A 12,557-nucleotide genomic window follows, 5' to 3' on the forward strand; every position below is an offset into this window, starting at 1 on the left:
CTGACATCCATCAAGGAGTGGGTGCTGCTGCTCCCAGCACCTGCCTGGGAGGATTTCAAAGCCCAGATTCCACCTGCTGCTGGACTGTGCTCAGCTTTGCTCGGAGGGAAGGGCTGGCTGCTCAGAAATGCTGAATAAAGAGCTCAGGTGCCAGAGCTGTCAGCAGATCTGAGCAGCGCTGCCTTTGCACATGCAGGCATCCTGCTGACTCATTTTCTTAATCACCTCCAAAATTCACAGGCAGCTCGAAAATTCCCTTTCCTGAGGAGGCCATCAGAGCACAGATTTATCATAGCTGAGTGGCAGGGAAGCTAAAGCAGCCCAACAAATGCACGTAGGAAATTGGTTTTTATTGTTTTCTCTGTTCTGCTGCTGCAGAAAGTTAAACATTATTGAAGATGGGATGGACTGAGGTGAGGTGCATTAAAGTAGGGAAAGTATAAAAAAAGTTTACTTAAAAACCAAGGAAAATTGGATTTTAGATTAAAATAAAGCAAGGAAAATCTAGGCTTGATTCTGCATCAGAGAGAACCAAAGACCAATGTCACAGACATCTTTTATGAAAAATCTTCTCTTTAGGATTTTTCCTCCTGAGAAGCTGTGAGGCCTCAGGAACAAAATGTAAACATTGATTATCTGCTGCTGTGGAATACAACAGGTGCATCTGTGATTGGTCTCATGTGGTTGTTTCCAATTAATGGCCAATCACAGCTGGCTCGGACAGAGAGTCAAGCCACAAGCCTTTGTTATCATTCTTTGCTATTCTATTCTTAGCCAGCCTTCTGATGAAACCTTTTCTTCTATTCTTTTAGTATAGTTTTAATGTAATATATATCATAAAATAATAAATCAGCCTTCTGAACCATGGAGTCAGATCCTCATCCCTTCCCTCACCCTGGAGCCCCCGTGAACACGCTCACAGCCCAAAACCTTGACTCATTGCAGTGACTGTACAGCTGGAGACTTCATTCTATTCCTAAAGGATCTGTTTCCATTTTATGCTCCTATAAATGAAGTGAAATTTCCTTTGTAAAACATTTCCAGGCTGTTTTTAAGGACCTCATTGGGCAGCTGAGCTTGCCTTGGCTTTGGCCAACTCAGGGTGGGCACGGCACCGTGCAGAGCATGGGGGGACCCAGAGGGGCTCAGCCCCCTGCTAAAACATCTCCAGGCTCAGCAAGTGAAGGGAAATATAATTGGGCTGGAGAAGAAAAGCCGGGAGAGGAAGGAGGGCTCTGTTACACAGGTGTTAGAAAAATTCCAAAGGCCTCCAGGCACAAAGCTCAAAATTGTGAGAGGAAGTCTGAGGCAGATTACTCCTCCCTTTTGTAAGGCAAATGATTAATTATACAAAGCAGGATGTTCTGTTTCAGAAGAGATTTGGGAGGTTTCATGCAATATTGATACAGAAATTGTATTTAATGCAGGTTTACAAGGCGAGAGGTAAAAGGAAATGTAAATGCAAACGTGGGGTTTTATCCTGTGGCTCTTCCCTCTGTCAGAAAGTGCCTCAGTGCTGGAAGTCTCCTGTGAAAATGCAAAATTCTCCCAACTGGAGGCAGTTTCAGGCACGCAGTGTGTGTCCAGAAAGGGAAAGAAGCTGGGAGCTTAATCTAACTGAATTTCCATTGTTGTGTGCTGTTGCTATTTATTTTACTAATTTTTCTTTCAAAGCAAGAAACACAAAATCCCTGTTAGAGGGAGCTGGATCAATACTGAGGAATTCTTTGTCAGATGAAATAAGAGCAGTGATTAACCTTGCTGCTTATGAATTAAATGCAATCTCCACTTTTCAGCTCACCTCTCCCACAGCATCCCCTGCAAACTTCCCTCATTTCCTCAGCAATTAAAGCCCAGCTCAGCCACCCAAAAAAGGATTTTAACCAACAGCCTTGCAGCTCTCCTCCTCCTGTTTGGGTGGGAAAAAGGAGGAGGTGTTTCCTGATGTGGATTGGGTATTTTGGTGACAGGGACTCTCCTTAGGTGTGGATTTGTGGATCAGGGATATCATTGACAGCCCTGATGTCTCTTGGAGCAGCACCTGGAGAAAGTTGATGGCCACTGCTCCACCTGTGGGGTCCCCTGGCCAAATTCCAGCCCATTTTACTCCAGTGAAAGTCATCCAGGAGCTGGAGCTGCTGGGGATGGTCCAGAGGAGGCTCCAGGATGGGCAGAGGGATGGAGCAGAGCTGGCATTGCTCACCTGCACAGGAGAAGATTTGGGGTGAGCTCAGTATGACCTGCAGTGAAAATGGAGAAGCTTTGGACAGGGATGGAGGGACAGCACACAGGGAATGGCCTCAAACTGGCAGGGAGCAGGATTAGAATGGATTTTAGGAGGAATATCTATAGAGACACCTGATGTCATTGTTCACAACAAAGCAAAATCAAAATCCGGTTTCCAAAATGATCATAAAGTTTTTAATCTCTGACAAACCACTGATCTCTCCAAGTCATCAGCAGTTTCAAGTTCCAATTGACATTTCTGTGCAGATGGAATTATATTTGCTGCTGCTTGTGCAGTGTTAAAAGGCCAGGGTCAGAAGAGGTTTGAAGCAGGAGATGTTGAAATAGTGTGGAACTATTTATACATTTATTTATATTTATTTATTTATTACAATAAATATTTTTGCCATAGCTTTGTTTTTTTTTGGAGCCCTCATGTGCACAGGAGTGAATCTTTTAATCTGCGGATCAAGCTTCTACAAGAGGTACAAAGCTGTGCTGCAAGTATTTGTTTGATTTCTTGTATTATTTGATTTCTAGTATTTGTTTCCTTTCCTTGCAGTAAATCCTCCTTCCCTGCTGGACCCTTCCATCCATCTCTGTTGTGTCGCTGAGCAAGAGGATATTGATGCATTCCTAAAACCAGAAATATTTTTGCCTCTTGCCTGGCCAATGGGATTCCTTAAAATTTCAGTTTGGCCTCCTGAATTTTAGGGAGTTTGATGCTCGCTAAGAATTTTGGCTGCTTTATAGCAATCTTTGAGAAAGATTGGCTGAGTTCTGCAGAATGAATGCTTCACCCTCAGCTCTCCACACCAAACACTTCTATACTATTTCAGAGAGACTAGTAATGAGTACTACAGTAATTAGGTTAAAATCACAAACTTATGCAAAAAACAACATCTCTTGCTCGCAGAGTTTAATGGGATTTTCTTTTTTCGGTAAACCTGTTTGATTTAATCTTTTTGCAATCCATGTCTAATTTTCAAAGTTCCCCAAGGCGTCCTAGTATCAGATCTCTTATGTTAACCAGGTTTAAAGTCCATCCTCTGTCTGGCGTCCCCCGATATTCCAGCAGGAACCCCGAGGGGTGGGAGCTGGGCAGGTTTGCTGTGAGCTCAGCGCTGCCGAGCGGGGGATTGGGGATTTGTGGATTTGTGCAGCGGAGGAAGAGAGACACAGAGAGAGAGAGAGAGGGGAGGGGAGTGTGCAGCGCTGCCGCTGCTGTCACAGCACATCTGGCAGAGCAGCTTTGCGAAGCTCTCACTCCGCGCTCCGAGCATCCCGTTCCCGCAGCTGGAATCGGCGCAGGCACCGCGGCAGCGCCTCGTGGGTTCATCGCTCCGCCGCTCCTCCTTCCTCCCTCTCGGCAATAATTCATTCACCTGAGGGCTTTGCTTCTCCCCACCTCCCTTCCTCGCCTCGCTTTTTTTTTTTTTTGATGCCGAGAGAGGGGAGGAAAGGGCGTTGTGGGCAGCGCGGATTTCTCTGGGCGGCTTAAAGAGAGCCAGAGGAGAGAGAGAAAGAAAGAAAGAGGGAAGGAAAAAAAAAAAAAAGAAAAAGAAAAAAAGAAGAAGACGGCATAAAGCGGCGGCGGGAGGAGAGGAGAGCGGAGGTTCCGCGGTGGCCGGAGCGGGGCGCGGATTTCCCTGGGCAGCTTAAAGAGAGCCAGAGGAGAGAAAGAAAGAAAGAAAGAAAGAGGGAAGGAAGAAAGAAAAAGAAAGAAAAAAAGGAAAGAAAATAAATAAAAAAAGAAGCAGACGGCATAAAGCGGCGGCGGTGTGAGGAGAGGAGAGGAGAGGAGAGGAGCGCGGAGGCTCCGCGGTGGCCGGAGCGGGGCGCGGAATTCTTTGCGCAGCTTAAAGAGAGCCAGAGGAGAGAGAGAAAGAAAGAAAGAAAGAAAGAAGGAATTTAAAAAAAGAAAAAAATAAAATAAATAAAAAGGAAGCAGACGGCATAGATAGAGCGGCGGCGGTGTGAGGAGAGGAGAGGAGCGGAGCGCGGAGGCTCCGCGGTGGCCGGCGCGGGGCGCGGAGCGGCCGCGGGTGCGCACCATGGGCTGGCGGCTGCTGCTGCTGGCCCTGGCGCTGGGCGGCCGCGTCGCCTCGGCGCAGAACGACACGGAGCCCATCGTGCTGGAGGGCAAGTGCCTGGTGGTGTGCGACTCCAACCCGGCCCCCGACGCCAAGGGCTCCTCGTCCTCCTCCTCCTCCTCGCCGCTGGGCATCTCCGTGCGCGCCGCCAACTCCAAGGTGGCCTTCTCGGCCGTGCGGAGCACCAACCACGAGCCCTCCGAGATGAGCAACAAGACGCGCATCATCTACTTCGACCAGGTGAGCGTCCCCCGGGCAGCGCAGCCCCCGCAGCAACAGGTGCCCTTCCCGCATCCCGGAGCCGGGATCCGCCCCGGGGACAGCGGCAGCGCTTATTTGGGCGAGGTTTATTCAGGCGAGATGAATCCGGGTGGGCACAGGTTCCCCGGTGCGGCCCCGGCCCCTCCGCACCTGCGGGAGAAGCGGCACCGAGCGCGGAGGTGACATCGCCTCGAGGGGCTGGGACAGGGGGCTCAGGACAGCCTGTGTAGGGTTTAGATTTTGGGTACGTGCCGGGGGAAGGGACAGCCTGTGTAGGGTTTAGATTTCGGGTACGCACCGCAGGGACGGCGCTCGGTGACACCGGTGCAGTGACATCGTCCCGAGGGCTGGGACAGGGGGCTCAGCCTATGCAGGGTTTAGATTCTGGGTAGGTGCCGTGGGAGCAGCGCTCGGTGACACCGGTGCAGTGACATCGCCCCGAGGGGCTGGAACAGGGGGCTCAGGGCACCTTGGTAGGGTTTAGAGGGTTTGGGCTTAGCTTTTGAGGGAGGAAGGAGAGAGGATTCTGAGGGAAAACCCTTCAACTCTCTCGGCACAATTGATGGTCCAGCTCAGCCCAGCGCTGATGTTAACGGGCAGTACCAGCACACGCTTTAATCCCAGCTCCTGGAGTCACTGAGACTGATGGCTCTTCTTGTCCCTGTCAACTGTGGTGGCAGCTGGAGCCAGATGTGCCCCACAGCTTAGTGCTGGCACCGAAAATCACCCCAAAACTCCATAGACAATCCTGGAGGCTTCCAAGGGCTCTGCCTGGTACAAAGCAGCCTGGAAATATCCATGAAAAATCACCCCAAAACCTCTATGGACAGTCCTAGAGGCTTCTGAGGAGCCTGGAAATACCCATTAAAAATCACCCCAAAACTCCATGCACAGTCCTGGAAGCTTCTGAGGGCTCTGTCCAGCACAAAGACTGGGAATATCCATTAAAAATAAAGCATAATTAGGTGGTAAGGAGCAAAACAGAGTCAATACAGAGGACATGAAGCATATGGGTGATGCACTCATCTTGTACATTCCCCCGTGTCACTTCTCTCTGTTTAATTAAACCCAAATTGTCGTTAGTGCTGGTGTAAGCAGCTGAGGGCTCCCAGGCAGGCTCTGCTGGGCTGTGCTGGCGCTCCAGGAGCCCAGCCTGGCTGAGCTGGGTTTGGCTCCTGCAGCCCCTGCTCACACCTGGCTCCTTGGGAAGGCTTGGCCACTGCTCTTCAGCCAAAATCCACGTGCCACTCCCAGAACTGGCGTTTTTATGTCATTTTGGGGAACGATGAACAAAAATGCCTCCTTAAAAACGTGTGTGGGAGAAAGGACTTGAGGGGATAGTGTAGTAGCAAAGTAAGAAATAATTCCCATCTTAGTTTATTTGTAGAAAAGTTGCTCTATAAATACAACTGCGTACCCATTTAATGAGTAATTCCAAAGTAATTGAGAGAAGATGAATAAAGCCGCTTAGTTGTAAATTAAATTTTCCTTTAAATGGTTTCTAAAGTAAACAATCTGTATTTTTCTTTCGCACTCACTACTTGTACTAATCCCCATGCTCTATTTTTCTGTTTGTAGATCCTTGTAAATGTGGGCAATTTTTTCACGTTGGAGTCTGTCTTTGTATCACCACGGAAGGGAATTTACAGCTTCAATTTCCACGTAATTAAAGTCTACCAGAGTCAAACAATTCAGGTACGTTGATGAGTATGATTATAAAATCTTTATTTAAATGGTTTGTTTAGGATAGAATATTGACTGAGCATGGGAGCATTTAATATGATTTTAAGGAAAAAATAGCTTTGTTCACAGCAACATGTGGTGTTGACTTGCTGGCAGTAGAGTCCATTAATTTACAATGAACAGAAATAAGGCAGGAGCCTCACCTCAGATAAATCACCACAACTTCACTTCCATGCCATGAATATCTGGGTGACATAAAGCATTCCACAGAATGAGTGATCCAAGAGTAAAAGAGAGCGCTGAATTTCCCTGAAATGCTGTTGAAGAGTCGCCTTTGGCTCCAGATTAAACCCACTGTGTTTTAAACCCACAGGAGTTCTGGGTCCCAGATTTGAGTGGGTTTGGAACAATTTGTGCCCTGGCATCTGGTGCCAGGTGCCTGGTTATGCCCTCAGTGTGCTGAGGACCAGGGTTGGTTATGTCCCTATAGCAATGTCTTCTAGGGAACATTTACAGCAATTTAAACTCCTTTGTTCATCACACAATGTATAAAAGGTGTGTGATGTATTAGGGAAAAGGGGAAATTCTGCACTTTAATAACAACGGAGCTGCCTGATTAAACACCAGAGGGAAAAGCCTTTGAATTCCTTTAAATTCCTGAGCATCCCCTTGCTGAGCCAACAGCAAATTCCTTGGAGTGATTCCTTCACCTCCCTGCCAGGTCAGGCAGTTGCTGTGACACCTCCTGGCTTCCAGAGCTGCAGGATCCTCTGTGGCTTCTCTCATTTCCACCCAGGAGAGCTCCTGGAGGTGTCTGAGCCCTTCCCTGCTCTGTGCTGCTCCTGGATGGGGTTTGGGGGCTCCCAGGCTGAGCTGAGCAGGATTCCTGCAGGAGCAGTGCTCAGGAATCCCTCTGTGCCCTCCAGAGAGCTGGTGACAGCCCCAGGCCCATCTCCTGACATTGGTGACAGCCCCAGGCCCATCTCCTGACATTGGTGACAGCCACGAGCCCATCTCTGGGGAAATTCCCCTTCAGTGCGCAGTGGAAAATCCTGATTCCAATCAGGTCAATGGCAAAGCCTTAAGTGGAACACTGACCTCACAAAAATCTCTACAATGAGCTTTCAATCTGTTTAATGTGCTCCTCAAAAAGTGCTCTTTTCACTCCTTGGCATGCTGAAGGTTGAGTAAGTGTATGTCAGCCCCTTCAGTGGATTTAAAATGCCCTTTGCCAAGAAAGATGCCAAGCCTTGGCTTCTGGAAGTCCAGCTCTGGAATTTCACAAACAGGAGCTCAAACCTGGGATTCTGGGGTTTGTGGCAGGGAATGCTCCAGCCTGTTGCTCATAACACAAAATCTTTAATGGATAAGAGGTTCTGAGGTGATGGATGGGTTTGCTTGGCCCCTTTTAGAGTACTCAGTGTGAGACCATCCCCTGCAAACCTGCCATGTGCCTGCTGGTGTGATTAAATCCCTGTCAGATGATTCCAGGGGAACCTGATGGAGCAGAAAGAGTGAGAAACCAAAGCCAGGCAATGAATAAAGCCCTGATGCCTTTTTCCTGTGGGGTAAATGGGGAGGAGAACCAGAAACCATTGCAGTGCATCAAACTGGTTTGAATCTCAGCCACATCCACCCCACTAAATCACCTGCAGGCTCCCACACAAGGGATGTTGCTCTGCCCCCCCAACATCTGTTAGAGCCATTAAATATCATTAAACTGCAGCTGGCTCCCCGGAGAACCTGATTAAGTGGATTTCCCAGACAGGTGAATCCCAAATAAATACCAGCCCCTGCTGCCCTGACTTCTGCTGAGCGCTAATTTATTCTGTGGTGCCCCCCATTAAAATTAACGGGACCATATGCAGGGCCAGCACAGTGGATGTGGGTGAGCACCCCATAATTCACCCCCCGTGACTGCATTAGGGCTGCTCGGAAAGGAAAGGCAGCAAAGCTGAGAGCTGGCCATGGGAGAAATGAAAAATGCCTGGGTCTGCCCATTCCCCAGGCCTGCCCGTCTTCATTTGGGGATGCTGCTTTCAGAGCAGAGGCTGTGCTGCCTGCAGAAGTGTTTTATAGAAAAAATGGAGCCAGTTTATAAAGATAAATCTGTTCTAAACTTCAGAACTAAGTATTGAGAGGGACACACATTTTGTTCCCAGTGAAGTGTGAGCTCCCAGCCCCCTGTGGTACTTCTGGCACCTCATGTAACACCTCTGGGTGCCCAAATTTCTTGAAAATATATATTTATTTTTCCTGTGTGACTAAATAACCCTTGAGACAGGCAAAGTGGTACCAACTGAGGTGATGCCTCACTCAGCTGCAGGTCCAGCTCATGAACATCCAAGTTCTTGTGCCAAATAAATGTCATTATTAGTTTCAAACAGCCCAAAAATCACTGAAGATTGGGCCCTTGCACCGTGGTTAGTATTCAGGGGTAGCTCCTGGTGTTTTGCAGTTAATTAGAGCTTCTCAGGGGCTGTTTTGCAGGTGAACCTGATGCTGAATGGGAAGCCAGTGATCTCTGCCTTCGCTGGGGACAAGGACGTCACCCGTGAGGCCGCCACCAACGGGGTCCTGCTCTACCTGGACAAGGAGGACAAGGTTTACCTGAAGCTGGAGAAGGGAAATCTGGTTGGTGGGTGGCAGTACTCGACGTTCTCTGGCTTCCTGGTCTTCCCCCTGTAAAGTCCATGTTCCCGTGGCGTTCATCCAGGTGTGGACTCGTCCTTGTTCCATGAAGATTGTTTCTGTCATCATGGAGTGATGGCTCTTTCTTGCTTCCTCGTGGGTGGTTTTGGATCCTCTCCATGGATTCTGGCCCCATCTGAACTGCTCAGAAGTTCCACAGAATTTTGTGTGTCCAAACGCGATATCTTTGGCCTGAGACTAAAGCAGACAATGAACACCAACGCTTAAGGTTTCAGCCCAGAGCTGCCTGCAAGATTTACTCCAATTTCCCTCCCTGGATTCGGGGAAGAAATGGATTTCCTTTAACTGTGAAAAGACTGGCACCGAGTCTTTCATGCAGGAGGGTTTGAGTTCAGACTTCAAGCAAGAGTTAGCGCGTTGCTGCCAAAGAGCCGTGTTGATATTTTGGCCGTGTTTGTGTCCTGGGCTGCACTGCGATCGCCATTCCCCTGTCCTAGAGAGGTCATTCCCATTCCTGAGGGCTGCCTTGAGCTCTCCTCTCTGTGTTGTGTGGTGGATGGTTCACCCAAGTATTTAACTCAGTCCCAGCCAAGTCCAGGCTCCGCGAATCCGAGGGCTCGTGGATGTGCTTTGGTTGGGTTTGGAAGGGATTCCTCTTTCCCACTGATTCCCAACAGGAAAAGCAGATTCCAACCATTGGTGGGCGTGCAGGCACAGCTTTGCTGAACAGCTCTGCCCTGCAGGACACCTCACACCTGTTCTTCAATTTTAATTAACTTGATTGATAATTACTGCTTTATTCAGCTCCCGAGGGATTCCTTCCTTAGACACAACCACTTTGTCAGCTGGAGATGAGATCCCCCTTGTTTGTATTTCTGTGTATTTTCCAGCCCTTCTGTTGTGTTCAAGGTCTTATCTGGTTTTGCCTTAACTCCACAGGTGTATAAAATTTCAGATCATAAGTTTAACAAATATAAAAGGCAAATAACTGGTACCTAACTTGGTGCAAAACCTTCCCAGATTTTTGTACAGGTCATGTGAATTCATAAACTTATTTATTGTCATATTGTTCCATAATAAAGATTAATATATGTTAGCTGAATTTTTGACATTTGGATTTTGGGAGGATTTTCGCTTCATACTATTTTTTTATTGGATATAATTATTATATGCAAAATGGAAGCTTTTGGGATTCACAGAAAATATCCCGGGAGGCAGAAAAACTGCCATGAGTTAGTTAGTAATCAGAGTGATCTAGAAATAACTATGCATTTAATTTAAAAATAGAATTTAGGCAGAAATCCTGGCCTCACTGAAGATGGTGTTGAGAATCACATTGATTCCAAAAGATTTTGGATGAAACCTCTGCTTTAGGTTCTGCCATCAGCATCAAACTCCAGTGCCATCAGATTGATATATTTGACATTCAATATTCAATATTCAATATTCAATATTCAATATTCAATATTCAATATTCAATATAATGATTTTCACATGAGCTGCTAATGAAACCTTCATCCCTCATGCCCCAAATACACTGAATTGATGGATCTTTGTGCCTTGCATATCATGAAGGATGTGGTTCTAAATCAAAAATTTCTGTATATTTGAAAATGTGGGTGTGGGAAGCATCTGCAGCAACCTGGGAGCTTCCTGAAAGCCACTTTGGGCTGGGATTTGCTGCTTTTGGGATCTGTTTCCAGCTCCTTCCCCTGTTGGCAGAGTGCAGTGTGTCGTGTCGGTATTGCACTGGTTGGAAATCTGATTTATGGCCGCTCCTTGAGAAGGTATCAGGGAATTGGTGGCACAGCTTTGTGCCCAAATTCCTGATTTTTTCACCCACCCCACAGGAGATTTTGGGCTGTTTCAGGAGGGTTGGTGGGCACTTTGCACTCCTGTAAATCAGATAGAAGGTGATTTTTTACACACAGTTTTGTTGCTGTACTGACCACTGCAGCTGGGGAAGAAGTGGAAGGACCTGGCAAGAAGATGAATGATTTACATTGCTGAAAAATCCCAAAAAGTTGTGATGACCAATCAAAATGTGTTACTGCTGTACCCCCAAATGTGTGTATATAAATATATGTGTATTTAAACCACCTGGAATTGCAGATCATAGTTTGCATGATGTTATAAAGAGGTTACTTGTCCTAAGAGTTTATTTCAGATGGGAGCATCGGTATTTTGTATAAAACTGGTCAAATCTGCCATCTCCCCCTGCCCATGGATATATCTGTAATGTAAAAGAAATGTTGCTACTGAGACAGAAGAAAAATGGCATTAAAGGTGTCAGTATAATTTCTGAATGATCAAATGTATTTAACTCCTTTAATTTGTGAGTACATGAGCTCTAAAGGCCGCTTGAGCAGCAGCAATAATCCTGAGCTTCCTCAATATTGCTTTGATTGCCCCTCAGCAAAACATTTCTAATTTCTTCAGAGTCATTAATGCTTATTTAAACTTGAGCTGGAGAGGCTGGGGAGTTATTCACTGAAGGATTCATTTTGATGGGAAAGCTTCTACAACCAGAATTGCCAATTAATTGTTTTGCTGGCTAAAGGAAAGGTTTCAACGGAGCTGCTGTGATCACACAGAGGTGCCTCTGGGGCCAGGCAGGTCACACTTGAACATTTAAATAAGAACAAAATTAGACACAACTAATTTAGACACAACTTGAGCTGCCCGATCGGCCCTGCTCACAGAAGAGAGGATGAGCCAGGCTGGGAAACAAAATTCATTTTCCTTCTGCCTTCCCATGTCCTGCCACAGCATTTTCCCATTTAGGGGCACCAGTGCAGGAGACATTTCACTTTTTAGGGGTATTTATAATTGGAAGTTTGATTGGTTTCCAAGTCATTAATGCTTATTTAAACTTGAGCTAGAGACTTGGGAGTTATTCACTGAAGGGATTCAATTTGATAGGAAAGCTTCTAAAACCAGAATTGCCAATTAATTGTTTTGCTGCATTGGGCTGCTCTCTAAGGGTTAGAGCTGACTTCTGATGCTCTGCAGCTCCAGCAGCCTCTGATTTTGGGGAGGGCACAATCCACAATCCACGATCCACAGTCCACGATCCACAATCCACAATCCACAGTCCACAATCCACAATCCACAATCCACAGTCCACAATCCTGCCCCTGCTGCACCAGGGAAGAATCCACACCCTCATCCCTCACCCACTTTGCAGGAACTTTGTTCATTGTGCCAGAAAACTTTTTAGCCACATGTGATAAGGAGGAAAAAAAGAAGTTCCTATCTGAGAATCAGAGATTTGTTTTATTACCAGTGATTTCTCTATGAACAAGAGCAGGGTTGTTACGTTTTAAATCTGGTTTATTCATACTTTATCCATATTTTTTGGTGAAAATAAGGGGAAATCCCCTCTCTTTTTTCTCCTTTCACTCCTCAGTGATGTAAATGCTGACAGAACCCGCTCTCCCTGCCTGCCTCTGTTCCCCCAGTGCAGAAATCTGCTCTGTCTGTTGGATCCTTGTGCTGTCAGCAATCTGGGCTGCACAAGCCACAGAACTGCAGAGCCCAGAAAATTCCTGCTCCAAAGACCTTGGTGGCAAAAGTATTTTTGAAAAGCTACCGAGGTCGCTTTGAAATTTTCACAAGCTCTTTTGTCACTAAATAAAAAGG

At 46.9% G+C, this 12,557-nt stretch overlaps 1 protein-coding gene across 1 annotated transcript; it reads left to right on the plus strand.

The window, feature by feature from the left end:
• Window positions 1–4,280: 4,280 nt before the first annotated feature.
• Window positions 4,281–11,213, plus strand: CBLN4 (cerebellin 4 precursor). Its single transcript, XM_063172017.1, has 3 exons — window positions 4,281–4,559; window positions 6,159–6,275; window positions 8,754–11,213. The coding sequence occupies exons 1-3, from the start codon at window positions 4,281–4,283 to the stop codon at window positions 8,949–8,951; spliced, it is 594 nt and encodes a 197-aa protein (XP_063028087.1). The 3' UTR covers window positions 8,952–11,213.
• The last annotated feature ends 1,344 nt before the right edge of the window (window positions 11,214–12,557 follow it).

Source organism: Melospiza melodia, chromosome 19, assembly GCF_035770615.1.
Source record: "Melospiza melodia melodia isolate bMelMel2 chromosome 19, bMelMel2.pri, whole genome shotgun sequence".
In the NCBI taxonomy this organism is placed as follows: domain Eukaryota; kingdom Metazoa; phylum Chordata; class Aves; order Passeriformes; family Passerellidae; genus Melospiza; species Melospiza melodia.

Coding starts and splice junctions, on each gene's coding strand:
- CBLN4 (XM_063172017.1), top strand. CDS start 4,281: ATGGGCTGGCGGCTGCTGCTGCTGGCCCTGGCGCTGGGCGGCCGCGTC. Junction 4,560..6,158: donor GCATCATCTACTTCGACCAG/GTGAGCGTCCCC, acceptor TTCTGTTTGTAG/ATCCTTGTAAATGTGGGCAA. Junction 6,276..8,753: donor ACCAGAGTCAAACAATTCAG/GTACGTTGATGA, acceptor GCTGTTTTGCAG/GTGAACCTGATGCTGAATGG.